General features: G+C 35.5%; 1 protein-coding gene across 1 annotated transcript in view; it reads left to right on the plus strand.

Moving 5' to 3' along the window:
* Positions 1-27959, plus strand: part of LOC126419631 (coiled-coil domain-containing protein 96-like) — a 198968-nt gene that overhangs the window by 103305 nt on the left and 67704 nt on the right. Inside the window, exon 6 of the mRNA XM_050086820.1 lies at positions 18920-19021. Within this exon, the coding sequence (XP_049942777.1) occupies positions 18920-19021 (102 nt within the window). The remainder of the gene's footprint in view (positions 1-18919; positions 19022-27959) is intronic.

Below are 27959 nucleotides of genomic sequence, written 5' to 3' on the forward strand. Positions count from 1 at the left end.
AAAACCTGTCGGCAGCTGATGGTTTCAATTACATATCATTTATTCTAGAGAAGCTGCACAATCATCAATGGTATCCGTTCTTTCGAGATCAGTTACTATCTTCATATATACACTCTATATTTATTCAAAAAGCTTAAATCAACAGAAATATCAAGAATTTATAAAAATGGGAAAAAAGTTGAAGATAAAAATATTGAGATGACCATCACTTTTGTAGTCAATAACGACGCAATTATACACTGATATCAATTATAATTCGATGAATTCATTCTTAAAAATCAGGATGTAGTTGTAGAGTATTTTATACAGGTAAACTAAACAAATAGAAACATCCTGAGAGATTAAAACTGTGTGCCGGACCAAGACTCAAACTCGGAACCTTTGGTTTCCGCAAGCAAGAATCTGTCAGGAAGTTTCATATCAGCACACACTCTGCTGCAGAGTGGAAATCTCATTCTGGAAACATCACCTAGGGCGTGGCTAAGCCATGTCTGCACAATATCCAGGAGTGCTAGTTCTGCAAGGTTCGCAGAAGAATTTATGTGAAGTTTGGAAGGTGGGAGACGAGGTACTGGCAGAACTGAGGCTGTGAGAAGGGGTTGTGAGTCATGTTAGGGTAGCTCCGTTGGTAGAGCACTTGCCCACGAAAGGCAAAGGTCCTGAGTTTGAGTCATGGCCTGGGACACTGTTTCAATCTGTCATGAAGTGTCATATCAGCACACACTCTGCTGCAGGGTGAAAATCTCGTTGTGATAAACAATGTTTTCATTTAATGCATATGTATTCTAAAATATCTAAATAATTATTCAGAAGCAATCTAAATTTTTAACACATTTTCAGACATATAAATTATATTTATCGTGAGTTGATGGCTGGATATTTAAAGTTTCATGATTTTAGAGAAATGTGTGTACATGTTTGATAGAATAGTTTGGATTTTTACAATAGATATGACTCTGAAACCCTATGAATGGAAATACAGATGTTGAATGAAAGGTTCTCTAACTTAACGCTTTTTATCCTTATTAAATGAGGGATTTAAAAGACGATATTGCATTTCTATTAGATCATGATAATGGTGCTTTACCTCTACAGATAAGTGAATGTAAAGATGTTCTTGATTATAATACAGAATATTAAAAATTAGAACAAACTAGTCAACATTATGCTAATTGCTCATGGGCTAGTAAATTAGCTAAATGTGGGTCAGATAGATGTGGTTTCTATTTTTTGGTAAGGGGAAAATCAGAATACATTATATCATTAATTTTTATAAATCCATATTTCTTAAAAATATAAATCTTAAAAATAAAATTACATTAATTTATTAAAGCTTAGTAAATGATATTGAAATAAGACCCAGAAAAAAACTAAATGAAACAGAAAAAAATTGAAGATTTATTCAAAGAATTTAAAAAAAAGAAAGAAAAGACCAGGAAGAGAATACGAAAAATATAAAAAAGGAGATAAAATTGTTGCTGATGGAACTGAAGAAGTTAGAGAAGGAATTGAAGAATTAGGACATAGTGTCCTGAAAGCTACTGAAGAAAATTGAGAAGTTGAAAAACTAATTTTTCCTTACACTCACTATCAAGAAGAATTTTGAGATACACCACAAATTAAACAATATCATAGTTCTTCACATACTTAAAGTAAATAAAAAATACAGAATGTGTTGAGTAACTACAAAGAAAGGGTTAAAGATAGAGAAAAAATAGCTCCAGCTCAGGGTGCTGTTAAAAAATGAAGGAAGGTGATGTTGAAAAAATAAATATAAGCAAAGGAATGTTTAAGTATATCAGCCATAGTGAAGACACAGTTTCTGGATTGAGACCTGTTGTTACCTTTAAATAATGTGAGGGAGATGAGTTAACAATCAATAGAATGGAATATGAAAGTACAGATGGACTAATGAACCTGTTAACACAAAACATATTTGTATAGATGATATGGGTGAAAATTTTGTGTGTTGATTTACCAAATTGTGCGGATATCTTATTTTATCTGAAAACACTATTTTCTGAAAAGAATCCAAATAGAATAAAATTAAATAGAGATATTAAACACAATAGTATGATAAAAAATTATTGATCACTACTTCGCAAAATTAAGACAATTACAATCAAATACAGTCAGTCTAGAAGTAAATGAGAAATTACGTGAATGTTTAATAAAGAAATATACAGAAAAACTAATTGAATAAGTTTGGATGAACGATGTTAGAGATTTAATCGACAGATTAACTGTAGTTCATGGTAAAGAATTATCTAGCAATAACAATTATTGTCTCGAAAAAGGTGAAATAACACATATGTTAATGAATAAACGTAGTGATTCTATCATTAACGATGGAGAAGGAATATCATATTTGATTAGACTTTTGAATAACTTACCACACACATTATGGAAAAGTGAAAAAAATGAGGAAGGGTTAGTAAATGGGCTTTAAATAATTACCAATGCCAGAGATGCATCTAGCAGCGTATGAGTGCTATGGATCTTTTACTAAACTATATGAAATACTAACATGGTGTAATGGAGGCACAAATGCATCCGACAAAGCTTGTAAAGAACGTGATATAGATTACAGGCATCATAAGCATTTCGAATCTAGATATCAGCCTGGTAAAGAACTTCAGTTAGCTGCAAAAGAGAGAATGTATGCTACAGATTCATCATATGGCGAAAAATAGAGACTGCTTCAGCTGTTGGTGATATTGATGTTGATGAAAATAGATGGTAATTATAAATTTTTTGAACTAAATTAATTTTATCAATTTTTAAATAAGATAATTTCATATTATTTAAATTACAATTTTATCTGTCTACATAAATTTTTATCTATATAGATGAATAACTTTAATTTGATCATACTTTGCTACCTAGTGGCAGGACTAAACCAAATGCAATGGAAATTAAACTCAATAAAGGACAATCAAAAAGTATTAATAATTTTAATTGGTGTACAAAAAAGGAGAGAAAGAAAACACATGGAAATTGAATCATAACACTAGACATTCATGTTGTAAAAAATTTATGAATATCTTCAAAAACAAAATAAGTTTCAGGGCTAATATCAGATTAAAGTGTTTTTCTTGCATTACTTTGTCAGCATTATGATGTCTAGCAACTAATGGTTCACTAGCTGGTGATTCAACTGGTATTGCAAAAGCAGTAATGGACAAGAAGAAAGATAATGCAGAATTAGAACAACAAAAAGACATAATTTAGCGATGGTAATGAACAAGAATTTAGCTATGGTGAAGAATAAGGGAAGATTTATAAACAATAATGGAATTGTATTCTAATGCACTAAATAATTTTGATGAAGAAAAACTTGTTAAGAATTTAATATTAAACACTTACATTGTGTTTTATGATTGACGAATTATCTAATCATTCTACAAAATTTGAACATGGAATAGTTAATTTAGATACATATGATCATGCTGGCACTCATTGGATCTGTTATTATACGAATAAGGGTAAAAAATTTGTATTGGATTTGTTTGGCGGAAATATTCCTCAACTATTGGTTAAAAATCTTGGCTCAAGTGAGCTGTAATATAATAGACAATCAATACTTAATTTTAATGTAGTAATTTGTGGCCATTTGTGTATATTTGTCTTAAAACTAATATCAGAGAGTTATAAGATGCAGTCTAAATACAGCATAAGCTGTCACAATTTTAACGAAATTTCCAGTTTATTTACCTAACAGCAGCTGCAAGGTCAGAATTGGAATGAAAAACGAAAGATTTTCAAATATTAAAAAAGAAAAAAATTTAAAAACAAAGTATTTAATTAAACAGTTGAACAACTATATAAGTTATGTTTATAATACATATACAGAATAAAAATCAAACAAAGATTGTAACTAAGCATTTTCAAAATGAATTAAATAACTTTTTAAAATATGTAGAAGTTATATGGATTTTAAAAGTAGTAGGCAGGGTAGATATAAAAGATTCTGTAAATGATTACACAGGGCAATGAAAATTTTTTTAACAACTTTTTTTTACTTTGATAGCTGATCTTTATAGATTTTTATGAGGTGAATCCAAATCTAGATTTTGTTTTTTTGTATCAACGATATAAATCCTATGCTATACTGTAAATGGGGAAATTAATGAAATGCTTTGTTATGACATAAGCATGGTTTGTATTTACAGTAAGCTACTTACAACAATGATATGTGATACTAGAGGTTTCACTTGTCAGCTGGAATTGGTTTGTATTTTCTTTCTCTTTTTTCTTTGAAGCTTCTTGTGTAGCTTTTTCTTTGTTGAGTTGCTTGGTGAACTGGGTGAAGTGACCAATAGTAGTCTCCTATCATGTTGGTGTTCAAGTGGCCTTGGTAGCGTTTTTCCATCACTTTAACGTCCTGATGAAAATGCTCTCCTTGCTCCTCACTAATATCTCCCATATCGTCTGGGAAGTAATCCAGATGACTGTTCAAAATCTTAACTTTCAGGCTCATTAAACACTCTAACCGTTTAAACTTCTTTAACATTGTAGCTATAATAGAAACATATTCTGTCTCTTTTTCATGTGCTAAGAACTCTATAACGACTAGCTTGAATGATACCCATACTTATTTACTTATTTAAGGTCAGTGTGGATTCATAGTTAACATCAAACATTAATTTCCTAATGTCAGAACCGACAAAGATGTCTTCTTTCAGTTTAGCTTCTGAAAGGCAGAGATACTTAAAACATGGTCCATCTTTAGGCAAAGCCTTTACAAAAAGTTTCATTAGGTCTAACCTTGTATGTAGAGGTGGTAAGAGTAAGTTTGTTGGATTCTCAAGGTTTTAGTGTAGAATGTTCTTCTCACCAGGTTTTAAAGACTCCCTCACAGGGCACCACTGCAGATCCCAACCACTACTGACCCATTCACACATGGAACATGGAAATTTGATAAAGCCATCTTGCTGACAAATGAGCATGCATGTTACTTTTAGATCGCCACATATCATCCAACCATGATCAGAATAGGCTATTTTATTTAGCACTATTTCTAGGTTTTCATAGCTTTGTTTCATATGTACAGAATGTCCCTCAGGTATAGATGCATACATGTCACCATTGTGCAATAAAACAGCATTTAAACTAGTTTTGGATGAATCAATAAGCAGCATCCAGTCTTCCTTTTTTTCTATTCAATACCAAACTCATTCATCAGACTGAGCAGTACACTAAATCACCTTCTTGTTGAAACAGCTTGGAAAATTGCTGCTCTCTCTTTCTATACATGTATATGCTGGTTCCAACTGCCAATAAATTCTTTTCTTTTAATCTAGAGCCAAGCAATTCAGCTTTTTCTTTCGTTAAGCCCAGATACCTAACCCACTCGTTAAGCTCAGTTTGGTAAACAATTTTGGCTCAAGATTTCCTGTATTACAATGGAATTCATCATGATCTGGTTTATCTAAATCAGATTGTACATAAGAAAATACGTCTGTTGGAATAGAATTTAAATCATCTAGTGGATCATGAACTGGCAAATCTACACCATGCCCTACTGGTCGGATGGCGGATGGAAGGATAGGATGGCTCATCACCTCCTTGTTTTTAGGATTATGACCAGTAATATCAACACTGAAAAAGTAGAAATCATCAGAATGATTTTTTGGCTCCCTCCATATGATAGGAACAACACATTTAAACGCTTTCTTCTCCATTTTGGACCATTTTCTCGGATCTTAAACAGACACATAACATACCTGATGCAGTGCCCAAGATTTATCTTGATCACCAAGTTTATATCCAAAATATGATAGATAAACCTTTTTCACAAAGTCTGAAATGTTTCTTTGGTGTTATTAATCACAGATTCACCATATACATAACAAAAACTGTCAGCAGAGTTTTTACCACCATGATTAGATATTGTACTGAGCACATGTGTAGGAAATGGAAAAGTGGGGTTAGGTTGACAATGTACAAAACACATCGTTTCACATAAAAATAAAATGGACCCTTTCTTCCAGCAAATGTTTTTCAGTAGTGCTACCAACGTCATATACATTCATTACACCACGTTTTTAAATTATTTTAACTGTATAAAATCTCTTAAATTCTTTAAAAACTCGCTTAATTCAATAAATTCAGCTGTAAAATGTGAAGAAATGGTGGGTGGTACAGTTTTTTAAGCATAATATTTGGATTTTCCACTCTAAACAACATAAGAATAAGGATTTACAGCAAAAACAGTTTTTCCATCGTTGGCCTGTGTAATGATGCAGTTACCAGATATATTTAGGAAAAGAGTTGGTGGTAGCTGGAGCTTAGTGTAGTCTGTGACTAAACACTCTTATTACAAAACTGAACACCCAAGTATTGTAATGCAGCTCAGCAGCTATATTAACAAACAAGAACTAAAAGCTGAATACAAAATAGTCTAACATAATTAAATAAAAAAATATAATGGATGATAGTACTTTGGAAGATTATCATAAGAAGATAAATGATGTCAATGAAACTTTTAGTTATATGTATTTCAGTTTAATGATTTGAAAAGTAAAGCTTGTGACAAACACATAATTGAATTTATTTTTATGACTGAGTTTGTATCCACCCTAAAAAATTTTTTGTTACTGGTAAAATTGTAGAAAAACACATATTATTTAGTGATTCTGATATCTTGTTAAGTATGTTTGATAATCTTTATGAAACAGCTAGTGATAACTGATCAATAAAACTATTCCATAAATCGAATTTTCTAACTGTGAAATTAAAGATAAAGTTAAAGCTGTTCCAGAAGTTTAAAAATAATTTTTTAGAGAAATTTAATCTTATGTAAATGAGTAACCTTAATCCCCCTTCACACAGTCATGCAAAGAAATTTACTGACACACATCATCCAAATAGAACAACAAGGCACTAGAAGACAAAGAGTTGTAGCGATTTGTACAATATGTAAAACTAAAAAAAGTAAATTTGTTAAAAAAGATTTGCAGGTGACAGGATGCAGTCCAAAGGCCATAGGAATTTCAGAAATATTTATTAAATGTAATTTGTGGTTTTCCAAAATTTGTTTGGGCTTTTGCTGTTACAGATGAGACCGATAAAAATATTTCAGAACATTTTGAAAGTATTTTGAGGCAAAGTTTTCAAGAACTTTACAAACAGATAATGACAAAGAATTTTATAATAAAGATTTTGAAGTACTTATGAAAAAATATAATATTAATCACTCTTCAGCTATATTGTATTGTTGAAACATTTAAGAGAACACTTAAATAAAGTTATAATGAAATGAACACCCTTAGCTGCTTACAGGCGTTGACATATGAATGTAGTGTGGGACAATACGTTGGGAATTTGGGTTTCGTGGGAGGTGTGCCAGAGATAAATCCCTGCAGTAGCGGTATCCTCTGTGTCCTCAGTGGCTCAGATGGACAGAGTGTCTGCCATGTAAGCAGGAGATCCCGGGTTCGAGTCCCTGTCGGGGTACACATTTTCATCTGTGCCCATTGATGTACGTCAATGCCTGTAAGCAGATAAGGGTGTTCATTTCATTATAATTTCATTCTAACGAGCTGCTTGGTCACTGATGGTATCTGTGCTTTCGGACATGTCCGAAAGAACAGATACCATTTTAGTAAACTTAAATAAAAGATGTGGAGTAAATTTGCTCATCAATTTAATTATAAATCGATTGATCTAGTTAAGAAATTGGTTGATGAATGCAATAATACGAAGCATTTGACAATAAAAATGAAGCCATCAGAAATTAATGATTAAGATTATAAGCCAACTGTCATTATAGCTAAAGATAAAGCAAATTGTAGAGTAAAATTTGCTTCAGCTGAGACGAAATTTCAAATAAGAGATGTAGTTACAATTAATAAACTCTAAGAAACTTTATAAAAAGGATTCACAGGTAACTGGTCTACAGAAATTTTTGAAATTGAAGATATTATTCAATATAATCTAGTTACATATATATTAGAGCCACTGGATGGAGAAAAAATAAAAGAAAATTTTTATTGTATGAACTGCAGTGGACAAAATATCCTAATGTATATCTCCTTGAGAAAGTTTTGAAGAAAAGAGACAGTCAAATATGTGTTAATTTGTTGGAATTTGATAATTCTCGTATGGATGGGTTAGTAAGGACAACGTTATTTTATAAAAGCAGTGTTAGTGCTCTGCCCGGTCTTAAGACTGCATCAAAAATTTTTGATGTCTTGTATAAGTTGTTGTTCAGAATATCTGTTAGTTAATGCAAACTAATTTCGTGGCCAATGAATATGAACCTGAATCATTAGTAAATATTGGACTATGTTTTATATTTGGTTGGGGGAACGATTCCTTCCACCCTATACTTCCACACATTTTTTGATGTATTTCTCTTTAACGGTCTCTGTTTGTTTTTCTAGAATTTTTATATTCCAGTATCTTTGTGACACCTTTATCTTTAGAATATTTTTATCAATTACCCTATTGTTAATCTAAAATATAGTCAGCATCAGATGTACTTAAAATTGGTTATATGCATTACAATTTTTATATTTATTAACAAAAATATTTGTATATAAATCGATCATAAAATATGAATGAAAAAATAGCACTTTCATATTTTCTATCCGCTTGTTATTTTGATGATGATGTGTCCACATTCATAGATCAACTAACCACTGAAAATTTGAATTATTTATACAATTCAAATAGACATGGAATCTGTGTTTTTTTATGTGTATTACAAAGAACAGAGCACAAATTTCTATGTGACTCTATTCCATTATTTCATTGCTAAAATTAAACTTTGATTTCTTTTTGTATATTTACTTTAGCATATTCCAGGCTGTAATTTTTGAAATAATTTAGTAAACATTCTTTTATTTTCCAGCATCTGGGGAACCAGAAGGAGAAATAACATAACGAATAAAATTTGAGGTATCATTAGTAATCAATAAATTTATTCTCTTCAAATATTTCTTTTCTGGAAACAGACAGTATTATATGTGTCTTATAACAATTATATCTGGTAAATGGTGAGGCTACTGAAGCAAATTAAAAGCTAGAGCGAAACAGCCACAAATAAAAGGGTATTCTAAACTGAGGAAACAGCATCTTATTGATCCTATTAGGAATACCAGTAAAAATGCACTAATAGCTAAAGAAAAAAGGTTATTCAAATGATTCATATTATGTCTAAGAGTTTAAATTTTGGACAATTATATGAGTTTGTTTAACGAATAAAACAAGTTTAAATAATATTGATTATATAAAAATGAAAAATCCACTAAATGAATTTGGTTGGACATACATGTAAAGAAAGAAAAGTTACCCAAACCCTCTATGAGAGAATTTAAAGATAACTTAGATTGAAAAATATATCTAGTATAAAAAGTTGTCAAAAGATTTTGTGAAAGAATTTCAGTTTGTCATGGGTTACCTGAACATTTTATCACAGAATTTCAAAACAAAATAAGTTGAGATAGTGTATAATATTGACAAAATATATCTGAAGAGTTGGCAATATGTATCACATGTTCAAATAATATCACAAGATGTGAGAAAATTTGAAGAGAAAATATATTGGCCTCAATTATCAGAGGACTCTGATATAATTTTATGAAATAATTTCAAAACAGAATAAACTGGGAGAATATAGAACCATTTCAGAATTTATCTGAAAAATTTATGAGAGAATTTCTAGATAAAATAAGATGGGATATTATACCAGGTGATCAAGTGTTCTCTAAACGTTTTATAACAGATTTAAAGATAAGATTAATTGGGAGAATATTTCAAGCTCCAAACTTTATTAGAACCTTTCATACAAAAGTTAATGAAACCTTATGAAATATTATCTACTCCAGAAGAAGATTGTCCTATTTTCTAAATTGATGAAAATCGTCAATTTGTAATAACAAATTGTAATCAAGTGTTTTGTGAAGAATATATTGATAAATGGCTACTAGATCTTTCTTCTTGTAGAGTGTGTAGAAATGTCGTTAAAAAATTTATAGGATCACTCAATTTTAATGCAGCGAGAGCTAAGGAGTCTAAGACTGTGACAAAGTCTGAGCTTATCATTAATTAACCTTTTATCTGTGTAATCATCGCCGAGATTAAAAGAACTCTCCCAATAAACAATTCGTAACTTTTCTTTCATTCTTTGATATAAATTTATTGAACAAGTATTATATCACAGTCTTAAAATATCTCCAAAATTTGAATGTCTATTTTCAGTTCCATACAATTGCCTTTGTAAACTTCTTCTTTGTTCTCTAATGACATAATAATTGTAATGAAATTTTGCATCAGGTAATTTTAAAAGAACAAAAGTTGGTCTTCAATTCTGATCGAATGTTTTGGGATCAACATAAGGTCGCAATATATCGATTTCTCTGTTTCTTCCTCATACTGTTTTTAAACTATTGTCCTGTTCCTAAACTATTGTACTATTTCTGTTAATTATTACAAGCAGGTTTTGTATGTAATCTTCTCCAAACTTCTTTAAATTTTCTAAGTGGATTATTAGGCTTTAATACATTTCTTTTACTTTATATTCTCCAAGTTTATGGATTTATGTTGAAGTTCTTCATCCTCAAAAGGCATCTTGAGTCTGCTAGCTAAGGAATATAGACCACATTCATTGATAGATTTTGGAGAATTTTTTACATATTTAGGTAAGACCAAAGTGGAAATATTTTTGTTTAACATGGTCTTTAATCGGTTTCCTAGGATGGGCACATCCTAACTAGTCAGAAACTTTATTTGCACCAAGCCATGGTTTATTCTTTTCATCAATAATGAACATTTGAATATTGTTATATGTAAGTTTTTTATTGATGATATCTATGATTAACTCCAACTAATAAAAATAAATTTCATTAGAGATTTATATTTTTAATTATATAATATTTTAAGTCTATGTGAAAGAATATTTTTGAAAATACTAGTTGGAAATAGAAAGAGGAAAGCAATAAATTATTTAAATGATTTTGGTTATTTGAATATTCTAACAATAGTGATGGTGTAGTAAGAGAATCATGATCTTTATTTCAGTTAATACACAATCTTGAGATTAATGGTGAATTAAGTGACAATATATTAAATTATATAAGTAAGACCTAGATCTGATGTAAAAGAAATAACTACTGGTTTTGGAAGAAGTTGTTATAGATGGGATAAGATAAATGTAAAAAGGCAGTATAATGGAGCAAATAAGGTATTAGAAGTATCAGAGGTAGTATTTCCTTTAGGACAAAAATATATTGATATTCAGTGTTTTTCATAATAGGAAAACATCTGATACTTTAATTACAAGTAAAAGACGACCACATAATTTTGAAATAATACTCATCATTGTCCAAAGCACCAGACAGAAAAGGGAATGTGTTGGGTCATGCATTTTTTCAAGTGTGAATACCAATCCAAAAGAATGAACAAAAGTGAATATGGTACGTTCTGATGTGAGTATAAAAAAATAACAACCAAATCTGTTTGAAGTTTTGGTTTGTGAAATTGGTCACACATTGGGTTTACAGCACACAGATGTTGATGGAGTAGTAATATATCCATGCTATAATTTTTCACTTTTAGAATTATCTCAACATACAAATGTTAGTCAAAGCTTCTAAACTACAAAGACATTGACAACAACTCCGCCATTGATTCCAAAAAAGAAATCCAGTAGTATCGTCTGAACCAGTTGAATATATATCAGGTTAAAAGGTTCGATCATATTATTTGTGAATGGTATTAAATAAGGTTTTATGTCAGACGTGGGTGTGGAATGGGTTATGATATAAATCACAATTAATAACTGATTGGTTAACATTTTTACCATAAGATAGATGAAATGTATCAATGACCAAGTGGTGAACTTGCATTATTTGATGACAATTTCATATATATGATAAATGAGAATTTATTACAGTTTATCCCAGGATGTTCAATACCACTATCTTATGTGGGATATATCAAGATTTTAAATTAAAAGGTGTAGTAAGCAAATAGTCAGGTAAAACATATATACTTTTTAATGATTTTATGCAAGCAGAGATGGTGAAAGTAGTTTCAAAAATAAAATGTGTGGCACCATAAACTGACAGTTATGTGGATTGCTTACAGGAGTAAATTCTGTGTTTCAGTACATTAATGGATTGTTGTAATTTTTCTAGTGTATTCTTTCTATGAATGTAATGAATTCACACAAAAAGTAGATTGAGCTGGTACAGCTGATTTATCTTTATTTGTTATTCATCACATCAAACAATCACCATTAGTACCTGAGGTAATAAATATATTAAAAGATACATTGCAAAAGCTATAAAATTTTAATTCTTCCTAATAAAATAAACTGTATAAATACTGCAAAATGGGGAAGTCAATTGACAACTTTACTTCAGAGAAGTACGGAAGAGATGGTTACAGAGCAATGTGCAGACAATGTATAAATGATTATCACAAAAGTGTATTTAGAAGCAAAGAAAATGCTAGATTTGTTACTGGTAGGTTTGATCATCGTGCGAGTGTTACAGAAATGCTTCAGGAATTCGGGTGGGAGTCTCTACAAGAAAGGAGAGAACCAGCATTTGAAGCTGACTGTAGTACAAGTTTCCTGCTGCCAACTTACATTTCACGGAAAGACCACAAAGATAAGATAAGAGAGATTAGGGCTTGTACAGAGGCATATAGGCAGTCATTTTTCCCTCGTTCTGTTTGGGAGTGGAACAGGGACAGAAGATGCTAATTGTGGTATGAGGTACCCTCCGCCACGCACCGTATGGTGGATTGCGGAGTATGTATGTAGATGTAGATATAGATATAAACAAATTCATTGTGTGAGTGGAAAAATGTTTCTATATAATATTATAAAAATCATTTAAAATGAATTCTAAGTGAAGAACATCCACAAATCAATGAGAAATGATGAACAACAGACAGACCGACAACACACTAAAAAAAATTGTTGGTTTTCAAGTAATTAATGATTTACGTTGTTTTTCCTCAAAACCTTAATCTGTGTAAGTAATGTACTGAAGAAAATGTTAAAAATAAGAAAACACATTTTAAGATTTCTTTATAAATTGTTTTGTTAAACAGAAGTGTAAAATTGGGCAACTCACGATTGCCAACTTAACGATTCTTGTAGAAAAAATTAACTTACTAATTACAACTGACTGAGTAGAAATGAATTAATTAATATAATTATATCACATAATTTACCTGTTCCTACTTGGACTCTCAATAACACAACAGTAGTTGAAATGAAAATTAGAGCTAAAAATGTTGGTATTAGGGGCTGAAGAATCTGAATTAATTACTTGAATTATTTTAGAAGATTTTCCGTTTCATCAAGAATTATCCCAAAAACCAAAAGAAGACAAAAACGTATGCATAATACAAATTATTTTTACAGTTTTAATGTGAATGTTTTTGATAAAAAACTAGACGACCAAGACACAAAAAACAGTGAGACTCAATCAAATTTACCCATTCTATAGTAAACTATTTGAGCAAGAAAAAGAGAGCAAACAATATGCAAATGGTTTATTTGAGATTAAAGACACAAAAATCTAAATTTAATGAAAAATTTAAAACTCGGTCTCTTTACTATAAAATTGTCTTTAAGGATCCTAATAGTAGTAAAGTCGATACAGTTAGTATGAAAGGAGATTATATAACAGAAACACTTACTTCTATAACACAAATACCTAAAAAACTCTAACTTCAGAAAAGGAGATAAGTTGAATATCACAACAGCAAATCTAAAATTATGTTATATAGTTTCTACAGGATATAAACCACTAAATAATACTAAACAATCTGTTCAAGTTTTGTGTAATAAAATCAGAGATAAATTAAAATGTGGTGGGTCTACTGATATACTAAATATTACATTTAGTATTCAAATGAGAGAAATTTTTAGATGTAGCGAGGGTAATAAAATATCAAATTTAGCTGACGATAGAGAGACTCAAAGATGCATTATGAGAATCAATAATAGTGTCAATCTTTGTTGTCCTACAGCAATAATTGCTGCATTAATATACCACACAGATTTTTTTGTCTACGGCAGAGTAATGATGCAAAATTAAGAAAATTAGAGAAGGAGGTAAATTCAAATTACAATAGAGTTAACTGGGATGTTATACAATCAATTAGGTGACTATAACAAAGAATAATTAACACCATATGATAATATAAGTTAAGCAACTATTGAATTTTCAAATAAGTGTAGTATGTGCTGAAAATTACAATTCAGTTATCTGTCATGGTCCTGAGAGAGCAATAAATATATCCCTAAACTGATATCACAACCATTTTGATATAATTAACAGTATGTCAGCATTCTTATGATCTTCTGCTGTAAATGTGACGAAACGTATAACAATAAGAACGAATAAATGGAAAACAGAAAGAAAAATGCGTACGAAATGCGGTGGTACAGAACAGAAAACTGTGGAAAATAAGCTATAATGTAAAACTGTAAGAGATACTGTTCTAATGAAAAATGTGTAAGCAATCACCAAGACGTTTTTGATATAGCTTACATATGTGAACAATGTAAAGCGACTTGTTTGAGATCTAAAGAATATAAATGCGACTTTGAAAGATGTAGAAACTGTGATCTAGAAGTAGAAATTAAAAATCATAAATGCTACATACAGTACGAAACACAAGAACGGGATATATATCTATGAAAACTTAGTGAAGAATGTATTGTCAAAGGTTGTCAGATCTATAGCAAAATGGAGAATACAAAAATTACTGAGTGGAGAATATAAAAATCACTGAATTTTTTAATGTTCGAAATGCAATAACATAATTACAGGAAAATGTTTAAGGATTGTAAAAAAGGATTCCTTCTAGCTATACTGAAAGAGACATGTGATTTGATCATGAAGCTCAACAACAATCAGATAAATATAGTCCAAACCTCTTGATAGTTCACAATTTTAATGATGATACTGTTAACAAATTTAAAACAAATGTTGAATTCTCAAGGTGAATGACATCTAATAAACATAATGGTTATACAATTATAGTTTATTATGCTAAAGGCTATGAGTCACAATTCATTCTGAACTACTTTGTTGAAAATACAACAAAGCTTATTACCTACTTATGACTAAATTAATGTTATTGGAGGTAACACAATTACATTTAAAAATTATACATAGTAATGATTTTATGCAAGGAAAACGTAGTAGATTTTCAGAAACATTTGATTTCAAAGAATTAAAGAAATACAATGTCACATAGTCAAAAAGTTAAAGAAAACTATGAATTATGAATAAAGAAGCCAATACTATTTATTGATACCATGGCTGTTTTTGAAATGGCTGCAAAAAATTTTTAGACTGTAACGATCAAAAGATATTAACAAGAAGTGTAGAAATGCGATTTTGAGATATAATTTAGTAGTGATGTGGGAAAGTAACTGGATTAATCCAAAAGTGTATAAAAAACTTAGGAAGTTAAAACAGTTACTTGAAGTTGCTGAACCACTGAATCCAAGACATTTCTTTTATTGTGGCGATACAAATGCAATAAAATTAAGAGCTAAAGCAAATGGTGTCAACACAAAAATAAAATGTATTGAGAAATTGTAGTCTCTGTCTGGCTGTACAGTTATGATTACTATCCTGTAGATTATCCAACATAAATATATGATCTAAGATGTTATTCTAATACATGTTATTGGTTTATAAACTGTCAAGTAGCAGCACCTAGACGATTGTATCATCATGTTTTACCTATATGAATAAAAACTGATAAAAATGAAGAACTTTTGCTTCCTTTACGTGAAAAATGTGTGGGAGAAAAGAATAAATAAATGTCATCACAATTATGGTGGAGGATGTTTAATTGGAACTTTTGGAACTTGGACAACTGATGAAGTAAATAAAGCTATAGAAAAAGGATATAAAATTTTATATATCTATGAAGTATGGAATTTTTGAAATAAAAGCAACATGTTATTTAAAAATTAGATGAAAGATTTTATGAAAATAAAACTGGTAAGCAGCCCCCATAAGTTTCACAGTAACAAGATGTATATTAAATATGTAAAAGACAAAGACAGGAATTGACACAAATCTAGATAGAATAAATGCAAACTCAGCTGTTTCTAAGATATGTGTGAACTAATTATGGAAGAAATTTGGACAATCTCTTCTGTGAGACACTAGTGAATGAGCGATTAGATAATATAGACATAAATTGTATTAATGACAATATGGTTCAGATGAAGTACAGATTCAAGGATTATTTGTGGAAAATAATACAGCTGCAAATATTTTTTGTAACAGCATTGATGACATTAAATGCAACACTCAGATTGCATGATTTGTTAGATAAGCTAGGTCAAACGAGGATAATGGAATGTAGTCGAATTAAGTCGGGTGATGTTGAGGGAATTAGATTAGGAAATGAGACACTTAAAGCAGTAAAGGAGTTTTGCTATCTGGGGAGCAAAATAACTGATGATGGTCGAAGTAGAGAGGATATAAAATATAGACTGGCAATGGCAAGGAAAGCGTTTCTGAAGAAGAGAAATTTGTTAACGTTGAGTATAGATTTAAGTGTCAGGAAGTCGTTTCTGAAAGTATTTGTATGGAGCGTAGCCATGTATGGAAGTGAAACATAGATGATAACTAGTTTGGACAAGAAGAGAATAGAAGCTTTCGAAATTTGGTGCTACAGAAGAATGCTGAAGATTAGATGGGTAGATCATATAACTAATGAGGAGGTATTGAATAGGATTGGGGAGAAGAGAAGTTTGTGGCACAACTTGACTAGAAGAAGGGATCGGTTGGTAGGACATGTTCTGAGGCATCAAGGGATCACCAATTTAGTATTGGAGGGCAGCGTGGAGGGAGATTAAGAGATGAATACACTAAGCAGATTCAAAAGGATGTAGGTTGTAGTAGGTACTGGAAGATGAAGAAGTTTGCTCAGGGTAGAGTAGCATGGCGAGCTGCATCAAACCAGTCTCAGGACTGAAGACCACAACAACAACAACAACAGGTAAGCTAGGAAAAGCTGTTGTATATTTTGATACAGACAGTATAATATATATTGATAATGGAGAAAATCCTGTGGAAACAGGTTGTATGCTAGGTGCACTGACTGATGTATTAAGAAATAACTGGATTACAGATTAAGTGGACTTAAAAGTTACTATTTTGAGAAAAATTATGAAACTGCAGAGATGAAAATAGAGTGCTTCACTTTAAGCTGTAAGAATGTTCAAAAGCTGAATGGTGAACCTATGATAAGATAAACTGAGAATGAAATGAAAGAAAAGATGTAATTAGAGTGCAACCAAATAACTAGAGTTGTAAATGCTAAAAATTTCATAAACAGGACAGTTGTAAAAAAATTCTCGTTTCACTGTTATAAACGAATAGTTCTAGAAAATAATTGTACAGTATTAGATGGATTTTAAGTTTTCTAAATAAATTTTTGTTTTGCATAAAAGTAAACCTTGATGAAGAAACTCAACAGCACTAACAATAATAATCTGTTTAACAAATTAATGAGCTAAAGTTAAGTGTTTTGTGTATTATTACTAGGTATGAATATTTGATTACTAGATATGGAGAGAAAATATGTTTGGAACTGAATAATGAATTTAAAATTAGTTTGCCAGACAGATGTTTCAAATTAAGTGGTCACTGAGATTTTTAATTTTCTGAAGGAGGGAATATTAAACTGAGATATAAAGGAATGAAGAAACTTAAAAATAATGAATTTTTTGATCTTGAATTTTTGGCTTAAATTTTTTTCAGATTTTTAAATATATACTTCCTGATTTCTTTTCAGTATGTGGCAGCTTGAGAAAATCGTTGACGAATTTGCTCCCAAATGCTCTTAGTAGTTATTATTAGAGATGATAAAAATTAACACAATTTAATTGCTTTCTGTCTAGGGTCTCAAACTAATTTTTTAAAAATGAATTCTAGTGCACTCAAAACCTGTGTGGATTTTTATATAATAGTAGTAAGTTGGTACATTGAGTACAGTTGGCTTGTTTTCATTGCACACCCTTATCTCAAAACTGAATTAAATTAATTTTATTTTAATACAAATTAATTAAATAAATGTTATTTTAATGTTGAAAATTATATTTCACAAATAATTCATGTTAACATTAATTAAGTAGTTAAGGATCTACAGGCTACACAATCAATGTATGGGTAAAACTACGGGGGAGAAGTTATCTTGAGACTTCTTCACTGATTGTCGATCTGCCTGCTAGTGGCTGTTTCAGAGAGGAAGTGAAAATCTTTTGTCCAGTGAGATTAGAAGTGAAAACTTACGCTGTCCTTCCCTTGAAGGCGAAATTTATGACAAATTCGCAGGAGAGCTTCTGTAAAGTTTGGAAGGTAGGAGACGAGGTACTGGCAGAAGTAAAGCTGTGAGTACTGGGCGTGAGCCGTGCTTCGGTAGCTCAGTTGGTAGAGCACTTGCCCGCGAAAGGCAAAGGTCCCGAGATCGAGTGTCGGTCGGGCACACAGTTTTAATCTGCCAGGAAGTTTCACATCAGCGCACACTCCGCTGCAGAGTGAAAATCTCATTCTGGTTTACAGAAGCTCTCTTGCGAACGTTGCAGAACTAGCACTCCTGAAAGAAAGGATTGGAACGTAGGACACGAGGTACTTGCAGAAGTAGAGCTGTGAGGACGGGGCGAGAGTCGTGCTTGGGTAGCTCATATGGTAGAGCACTTGCCGCGAAAGGCAAAGGTCCCGAATTCGAGTCTCTGTCCGACACACAGCTTTAATCTGCCAAGAAGTTTGATATCAAACGCTGCTCGTAGAGGCTGCCGGCTGAATCATTTCAATCTGTTTCTCTAGTCTCCCTACACCCGAGCTACGAAAAGTGATTTTATTTTTGATTAAGCTTATCTTTCGAGCACTAATGTGGTACATGAATGTCTCTTGTGCAGGCAGCGTCCGCGTCCGCGTCGTCGCGTTCAGAACCACAGGTTGCAGGAGACCCAGTCGCGATCGCTGAAACTCTTGAGAAAGAACTGATGGAAGCTGGAGAGGTAAGGATCGGTCGAGGCACGCCACGTAAGTAAGCTGCGCATTAACTACCAGCTGTGTGTGGTTTCTGTGTAAGTTGAACAACCCCATGCCCGGGTTCCCGGGTTCGATTCCCGGCGGGGTCAGGGATTTTCTCTGCCTCGTGATGGCTGGGTGTTGTGTGATGTCCTTAGGTTAGTTAGGTTTAAGTAGTTCTAAGTTCTAGGGGACTGATGACCATAGATGTTAAGTCCCATAGTGCTCAGAGCCATTTGAACCATTTGAACAACCTTCCGCTTCCTGTACTTTACCCCTGCTTCATTCGGAATTTCACAGCGTGTATTCCTGTTAACACTGTTTAATGACATGAAACGTCCACGATGAAGCTCGGAAGAGATATCCATTAAGGTCTAATGCGTGTGTGGAAATGGACAAGTTCCAAAACGGTTGTGGGTAAGTATCGTGCTTCATGGTGATAATAGTAGCTTCACGACCCTCCCTACAAGGGCTGTAACTGTGCAGCAAAACTACTGGTCTGCTCCGAGTCGCTGATTGCCCTTCAAGCTATTTAAAGTACGATTCTGGTACCTGAAAAATGTAAAAACACCCAGGAGTCCGCAGTTCGCATAATAACGATACATGATGGTTCACAGTAAGTATCAACATGACACATCCCTGCAGGGTGCTGTCTCGTTTTTCATTCATTTAATGATATCATGTTTTATTCCATAGACCACATCAAAAGTAACAGTATCACGCTCACTGAGTGCTGCCACCGAAAGCAACAACTGCTCAAAAGCTCCGATGAGTGGCAAACATGAATCTAGACAGGGATCCTTCAATTTTAAGAAGTCCATCCGGAGTATGTCACACGGGAAGAGCACCAGTATCATCTCTCTCACTGAGGCGGCCGCATAAGACCTTCGGCGGGACGGATTCTGGCACTCAAAATGACAGTCCCGCGAGAGGCCCTGCAACTGGGCAGTCCATTGCCTGTAAGATTGTCCAACGAATTTGTGACAGCTTAAAAAATATTGTGGGCTGCGGGGACGAGCACCTGGGAGTCAAAATAAGGCCATGAACTGAGCTTGTTCTGGTCTTAAGGGAGGCTGTGAGGTTCAGCATCCGGGTTCAGGTGTTTTACCGGCTCATACAACTCAGACCTGGCATAAGCTAACAATAATGCACGCTGCTGCTTATTACCAGAGATGCTGTGAACCCAAGATCTGTTGCTACACCCGCACAGTGTAGTTGCCCCACTATGCGGGAGAGACGACTGTAAACCTCTGGCGTCGCAGTAGACAATGCGGCCACCTTGTCCGTCATGGCTTGAAAAGCGTGCTGCACGTGTTACAGGGTGAGCAGAACCTGTGAAGTCATACCCGAGGTTTCAGCCACGGACCACACGAAGTATTTGCTCGAGGAAGGCACTCACAAGTTCCTAACAAGTGCTATCGGCGCACATGTAAGTCTTAAATAAACCTCGTTGCCGCTAAAGAATCCGCCATAGGCATCACTAAAACCACTAATTTTACAAAAATACAATTTATTGGGAAAAAATGGTGATGGTCCAGACTGTTCTACACACCGGAATCTCTAATACCCAGTAGCACGTCCTCTTGCATTGATGCATGTCTGTATTCGTCGTGGCATAATATCCACAAGTTCATCAAGGCACTGTTTGTCTAGATTGTCCCACGCCTCAATGGCGATTAAGCGTAGATCCCTGAGAGTGGTTGGTGGGTCATATCGCCCATAAACACCCTTTTTCTATCTATCCCAGGCACGTTTGATAGGGTTCATGTCCGGGGAACATGCTGGCCACTGTAGTCGAGGGATGTCGTTATCCTGAAGGAAGTCATGCTGGCCACTCTAGTCGAGGGATGTCGTTATCCTGAAGGAAGTCATTCACAAGATGTGTACGATGGGGGCGCGAATTGTCGTCCATGAAGACGAATGCCTCGCTAATATGCTGCCGATATTGTTGCACTATCAGTGAGGGGATGGCATTCACGTATCATACAGCCGTTAAGGTGCCTTCCATGACCACCAGTGGCTTACGTCGGCCCCAATAATACCATCCCAGAACAGCAGGGAACCTGCACCTTGCTGCACTCGCTGGACATTGTGTCTAAGGCGTTCAGCCTGACCGGGTTGCCTCAAAACACGTCTCCAACGATTGTCTGGTTGAAGGCATATGCGACACTCATCGGTGAAGAGAACCTGATGCCAATCCTGAGCGGTCCATTCGGCATGTTGTTGGGCCCAACCGTACCGCGCTGCACGGTTTCATGGTTGTAAAGATGGCCCCGACATGGACGTCGGGAGTGAAGTTGCGCGTCATGCAGCCTACTGAGCATAGTTTGAGTCGTAACACGACGTCCTATGGCTGCACGAAAAGCATTATTCAACATGGTGGCGTTGCTGTCAGGGTTCTTCCGAGCCATAGTCCGTAGGTAGCGGTCATCCACTGCAGTAGTAGCCCCTGGGCGGCCTGAGCGACGGGTGTCGTCGACAGTTCCTGTCTCTCTGTATCCCCTCCATGTCCGAACATTATCGGTTTGGTTTACTCCGAGAAACCTGGACAATTCCCTTGTTGAGAGCCCTTCCTGGCACAAAGTTACAATGCGGACGTGATTGAACTGCACTACTGACAGTCTAGGCATGGTTGAACTACAGACAACACTCTCCGTGTCCCTCCTTCCTGGTGGAATGACTGGAACTGATTGGCTATCGGACACCCTCCGTCTAATAGGCGCTGCTCATGCATGGTTGTTTACATCTTTGGGCGATTTAGTGACATCTCTGGAGCATCAAAAGAACTGTCTCTTTGATACAACATCTACAGTCAACGTCCATCTTCAGGAGTTCTAGGAACTGGGGTGATGCAAAACTTTTTTTGATGTGTGATCGTCCACGGTTCGCTACCCCTGGTTGCGCTGCTAGGGTCGCCTAGTGGAACTGCTGCAAAACTGTTTTCTGGTGCAGAGAGGTTGCGTGGCATGTAGGCAACCCGCGGCGTGGATTGCACAGCAGTACAGACGGGAACGCCGCAACATTTCACATAGGTTGGACACATGCTAGGATGTTCTGATAATGGTTAAGACTACTTCTCACCATAAGTTAGGAAACGGTAGGAGACGAGGTACTGGCAGAAGTAAAGCTGTGAGGACGGGGCGCGAGTCGTGCTTGGGTAGCTCAGATGTTAGGGCAGTTGCCCGCTAAAGGCAAAGGTCCCGGGTTCGAGTCTCGGTCCGGCACACAGTTTTAATCTGCCAGAAAAGTTTCAAGGACAGGCAGTGTTAAAACAGTAACATCCCGTAGGCTTGAAGCTGAAGGTGGTGATCAACAACGATGGAAGCCGTTACTTACCGGTGTACAGCGATAGTGAGACCGGCCCACTCCCAGCGCAGATTCAAACATGGAGCCGCTAGGGAAGTGGCTATCAGCAAGAGGTTGTCACTCAGAGAGAGACCCAGTGGTGTGAAGGTGCCAAGTCGTCTGTAATGGGTCCGCAACTAGCACTGGAGACGAAATCCTCGGTAGATGATTGGATACTTCATCTGGCACTACAGTAATATCCACCTAAAATTCAGCAGCTCATGGCAATGACGGTGGTCAGCATCACTTACTCACTTTGGTACTAATGTACGCAGAACTTCGGTGACCATCTGAATACGTCTGGGAGTGAGCGACTGGTTTTCTTTATAGGTGTGTGTGGGGAGGGGCTGGGGGGAGGGGGTATTTATGACAATCTGCTGGACAATACGTCCCCAGTGGCAACGCCTTCACTCCCGAATAGACAAAGTCCCTCTGAAAAAGATACAGACAGGACGGACAGCGATTGTGTACTCGCTATGCCGTGTTAGAGGCGATGCTTCAGAACTGTATGGGGGAGGGGGGGGGGGGGGACTTTCTGATTCTAGAACTTGTGCGATTGGTACAGAGATGCGGAACAACCCTTGCGTTGGTGTTCTGACGTATCTTTCTAATTGCTCCACGCGGAATGGTGTAGATATTTTACGGGGCAAACGGAAAGGATGCATGTGGTGTGCAATAATGACACTACGGCCGTGGGAACCGGAGAGTAATGACTCCGTCCTTGGGCGTCGTACAAAAAGGACAATGGCCAGTAGAGCTGTCGAACAAAGACGCCGGCTACGGGAGCCTACTTGGGCAAGTTCCGCAGCAGCCTGCTGTCCGTTCGAGATTACTTCCGAGGCAAGGCACTGCACGTTGTATCACCTGTCTTCCAGCGGGTGTGGTGCAGGTGAGATCCTTTCAGCTTAGGCAGACTAATTTCACGCAGGAGTTTGTTCACGTATGAAGTTGAACCATTTTTAACACAATACTTGCAATTTTAGGGGACCACAAAAAAATGACTCTGAGCACTATGGGACTTAACATCTGCGGTCATCAGTCCTCTAGAACTTAGAACTACTTAAACCTGTCTAACCTAAGGACATCACACACACCCATGCCGAGGCAGGATTCGAACCTTCGACCGTAGCAGGCGCGCTGTTCCGGACTGAACCGCCTAGAACCGCTCGGCCACCGCGGCCGGCTAGGGGACCACAATCCCAAACCATTTTTACTTTTGTATTGTTAGATTCCGTTATCCATTCATTTCATCAGGTGGAAATTCGCAGAAATCCTTCCTCTACTTCGCCAAACCTAATTAATTTTACTCAGTGATGCTAGTTAAACTTATCAATCAATGTATTTATTACTATCTAATCTAGTCTTTGACTGAAAAAAAAAACATTTTTGTGATCCTTAACACGGTCCATAATTGAAGCAAATAATGTCCTGAACTCATTGTTTTTGAGATGCCATGTTCTTGGGGAAAATATTTCATTAATTTGATAATTAGAGAGAGATTTTACGTACTCCGATCAGTGAGTCTAGTCAAATAACACTTTGCATTTAATTCCATTGCTTACGGATTATAGGTTATTGTTTGGAGCGTGTTTCTCTGTGCCGACATAAATTTCAGGACAGAAATTTATAGTAAAGTACCACCCGCCGTGCCTCATTTTTAACACCGCACTTCCCAAAATAGCCGACTATGCCGAACGTGTAATAGCTCAGTCGACAGAGACCAACAACCATGGAATAATGGGATTAGTTGGTGTAGTCGGATATTTTTCTACAGAGGCAGGAACAGTACCATGAACAACATACTGCAAATTCTGACTGGTGAGGGACGAGTGTCGTGGTGGAAGTGCATTTGAAGGTCATCTTTGCACGATTTTCTTGAATAACTCTAAAACCGTGGCCTTTAGCGAGAACGAATTTTATTACAAAATTTAACTGCAGTAAATTTCTTGGATAAAATCCTGTTCATTTTTCTTGCACTTAGCAAGCGAGAGAATATGAAAATCCTGCTGGTGTTTTTTGAAGGCCAGATGCAGAGTTGTGGGTTGCGTAAAAGAACAACAGTAGGAGCAGCTGTGTCACCCTGTACTAGGTGCAGCGAGATATGTTTAACTGTCACCATTTTATTAAATGATGGCCTACATGAGGTTCATGAGTGAATATATTACACAGTCCAAACGACAGAATTTCGGACTAAAAATACTGTTTGTATCTGGACTGAATTGCTGTAGGGTGTTGCCTCATCCTGCATCATACGAATGAGTTATACAAAGCTGAGTGAATTATGTGTATCATAGCTGATGACGGGGTACAATATTCAGGTTGTAGAGGCAGCTACATTCAACATCTGTAGGAACTCCGTGACACCAAAAAGGTATTTCGTCAGTGTGAATCTGAATGGCTGGAAGTAGCGAGCAGTATGGCGCAGTCGCTGAAGCTACCTCTGTCATTATAAGTCACCTTTCACCAACACTGACAGGATGAACTAATTTTACGTAGGAATTTTCTTTTTATATTATTTCCGTTTGCATCATTGAACAGTTTCGTGTGACATATAACTTTGGTTCGAAAGCACTGAATCATTCCTTACGCGAGCGCAACCTCTCCCTCATCTTATTGGGTGGTCGGAAAATGGCTATCATGCCTCTTCCACCCAGGATAACGTCTATTTTACAAGACGTAACACCTCAGAAAGAAAGAAACACGGTAGGTAAATCGTCACGTGAGTTTTCAATATTTTCGCGTATTCGTTTCTTGGAGAGTGCTAACGATATATCTCGAACTCCACATTGATTAAGGATAGTCTCGATGCCGGAGTCACTGACATTTAATAAGATTTGTAATACGTGTGGTACCAAGTACATCGGTCATTCTGTCCATGCCTGTACCGACCGGTCTGCAGTACACCAATGGCACACTAAAAGTCGAAAACTTGGGAAATCAGCGCTTGCTGAATACAGTCTCACAAACAAAGATGGAGCAATGTTTTATAAAACTAAAAATTTATCCCACGCTTTTATGTGTTGAGATTCAGTTATTAAAGGAGAAGCAGAAATTAGAATGTGCAAAAAGAACTTCAACTGAGAAGGTGGCTGCACTCTTCGTGGTGGGTTGAAGCGATCTCTCAATGTTGAATGGTTGCAGAGAAATGCGCTAAATTGTTTGCGTTCCTATGAGTGCACTGATACGATCAATCTAGACAGGGATACAATCTTTGGTAGTATGACGTTATGAAAGTATACCGAAAATGTTACATAAAAGGATGTCGTCGCGAGGATCCTCGATCACGTAGGATTAATGATAAAAAGCATGTTAAACGTTGTGTTTCGAGACTCTATTTCTCATTTTCAGGTTAAGTATGCAAGATAATTACCAATACAAACATTAAAAAACGTTAGCAAACAAAATTTCGGACAGAACAGTCAATGTCTTACATTGAAATCACTGTTCTTCGTGACCCATCAGTTTCGTCGACTCCATCCACATGTAGCTTCCCATGTTGTATCAACTAACGAACTACACCACGGATACTTCAGGAGTCTGGTCCACAAAAGTAGGTTATCTGTGCAGGTTCTATTTGCAATCTATTTACAACCTGTTATATCCCATTTATTCTTCTGATAATGACAGGGGGATATTATGTTACTCATCTAGAGCCAGGTAACACATAGGTAACATACCAATGTATTCAAGTACACAAATTATTATCCTCCCCCTCAGGGAACTGATCAAGGTCATCTCCACCCCTTCCCTTACCCCTCTCCCCCTCCCTTCCTTTCCGCTCCTGAACCGATAAGATTCGAACACCACCCCCTCTTCATGCTTTTATAACAGCAGCATTTGAGTGAATGGGTTCATTCTGGAACTGTGCAGTACAGAGAGAGGAAAGAGTGTGACTTTCTGTTAATAACAAATTAATCCTATTGTAATTACGTTATGTCATGTCATTTGAGGTCTATTGTGTGGGTATTTGTTAGTAACAAATTAAATTTAGGTTGGTTAGTTGATTTGTGGAAGGATATCCAACAGTGAGGTCATCGGTCCTCATAGGATTAGGGAAGGATGGGGAACGAAGTCGGCCATGCCCCTTCAAAGGAACTATTCCGGCATTTGCATGAAGCGATTTAGGGAAATCACAGAAAACCTAAGTCAGGATGGTCGGACTCGAGTTTGAACCGTCGTCCTCCTGAATGTGAGTCCAGTGTGCTAACCACTGCGCCACATCGCTCGGTAAATTACATTTGTCGTCATTCGAGACAACATCAGACATCACACCGAGGCACATGTGTAAATACTCTCATTTTTCCAAATTTTTCACAATTTTATGTATTCTTCCACATATTTTACAATTCATCACACCGAGGCACATGTGTAAATACTCTCATTTTTCCAAATTTTTCACAATTTTATGTATTCTTCCACATATTTTACAATTTTATGTATTTTTCCATATTTTTCACAATTTTCCAATCACTTGAGTTTCGTCCTAGTGGTGTTGATAGCATTTCAGATTAACGTTGCATCACATCATGTCATGTCGCATCGCGTCACATCACGTCGACGTCACGATGCTCTCTTCCAATTACAATGTGGCATGTGTACTCTCATTTTTCGTAGTGTTCCCTGTTTTCCAAAATTTACGTTTTATTCCATATTTTTACAGTGTTGAGTTTTTTTCCACAATTTGAAGCATTTTATCCAATTCAGTGAGTTTTGTCCCAGAACTTTCGCTGTCACATCGACATCACGCTAGGTAATGTCGTGTCACATAGCATCATGGCGACGTCATGATATTCTCAGCCAATCACAATGCAGTACGTGTCCAAAAATATCTGCGTTCTTTATCATTGCTAAGTCATTCTTTCATTACCAGTGTCTACATGTGACGTCATAGTGCATTGTGTATGTGTTAAAATCTGACCACGTTCTCCTGTTGGTAGAAATAATTATGTCATGAAATAATCGGAAAATTAATGACGTCGTAGGAAATTCTATTACCGATTTCTAACCAAAGATACTGTGTTTATAAGAAATACCGCACTACGGCAGATAAACTCTCGTAAGTCGTCCACCTACATCACCTGTGAGTGATGTCATATTTACGTGTTAAAATGAGTGCGTTGTTAGAAGTAATGACAAAAAGGTAAATTTATTGTTGTTGGATGTGAGGTCCGCCAGTTACGCAAAACACCGTTTTTTCTCAGTATTCAAACATGTTTCGACACCACTTTGCCATCATCAGTGGGTTTTCGTTTTTATTTATTCTGTAATGATTATAAAATTATGTGCATCTTTAGTTCAAACAATAGATCGTTTCTTTTTGTAAATACCTTAACATTTGGTGTGCATGAATTTTCTGGATCACTTGTGTGTTAATTACTACAGGTAGCTTGTCATCTGCAACCAAACGATGTTGATGAGAAAGTTTTTTGCTGGGAGCTAACCTATCTTCTAGAATGTAATTTAGTTTGTCGCGATGTTTTCGCGCCTATATTCGTTTTTACTTACGTTTACGTGTCGCAAGCACTTCCATTCTCCGTATCATGCAATTTATGATGTCATAGAAAAACTTTTATGTTTTAA

The sequence above is a fragment of the Schistocerca serialis genome, chromosome 9, assembly GCF_023864345.2.
Source record: "Schistocerca serialis cubense isolate TAMUIC-IGC-003099 chromosome 9, iqSchSeri2.2, whole genome shotgun sequence".
In the NCBI taxonomy this organism is placed as follows: Eukaryota; Metazoa; Arthropoda; class Insecta; order Orthoptera; family Acrididae; genus Schistocerca; species Schistocerca serialis.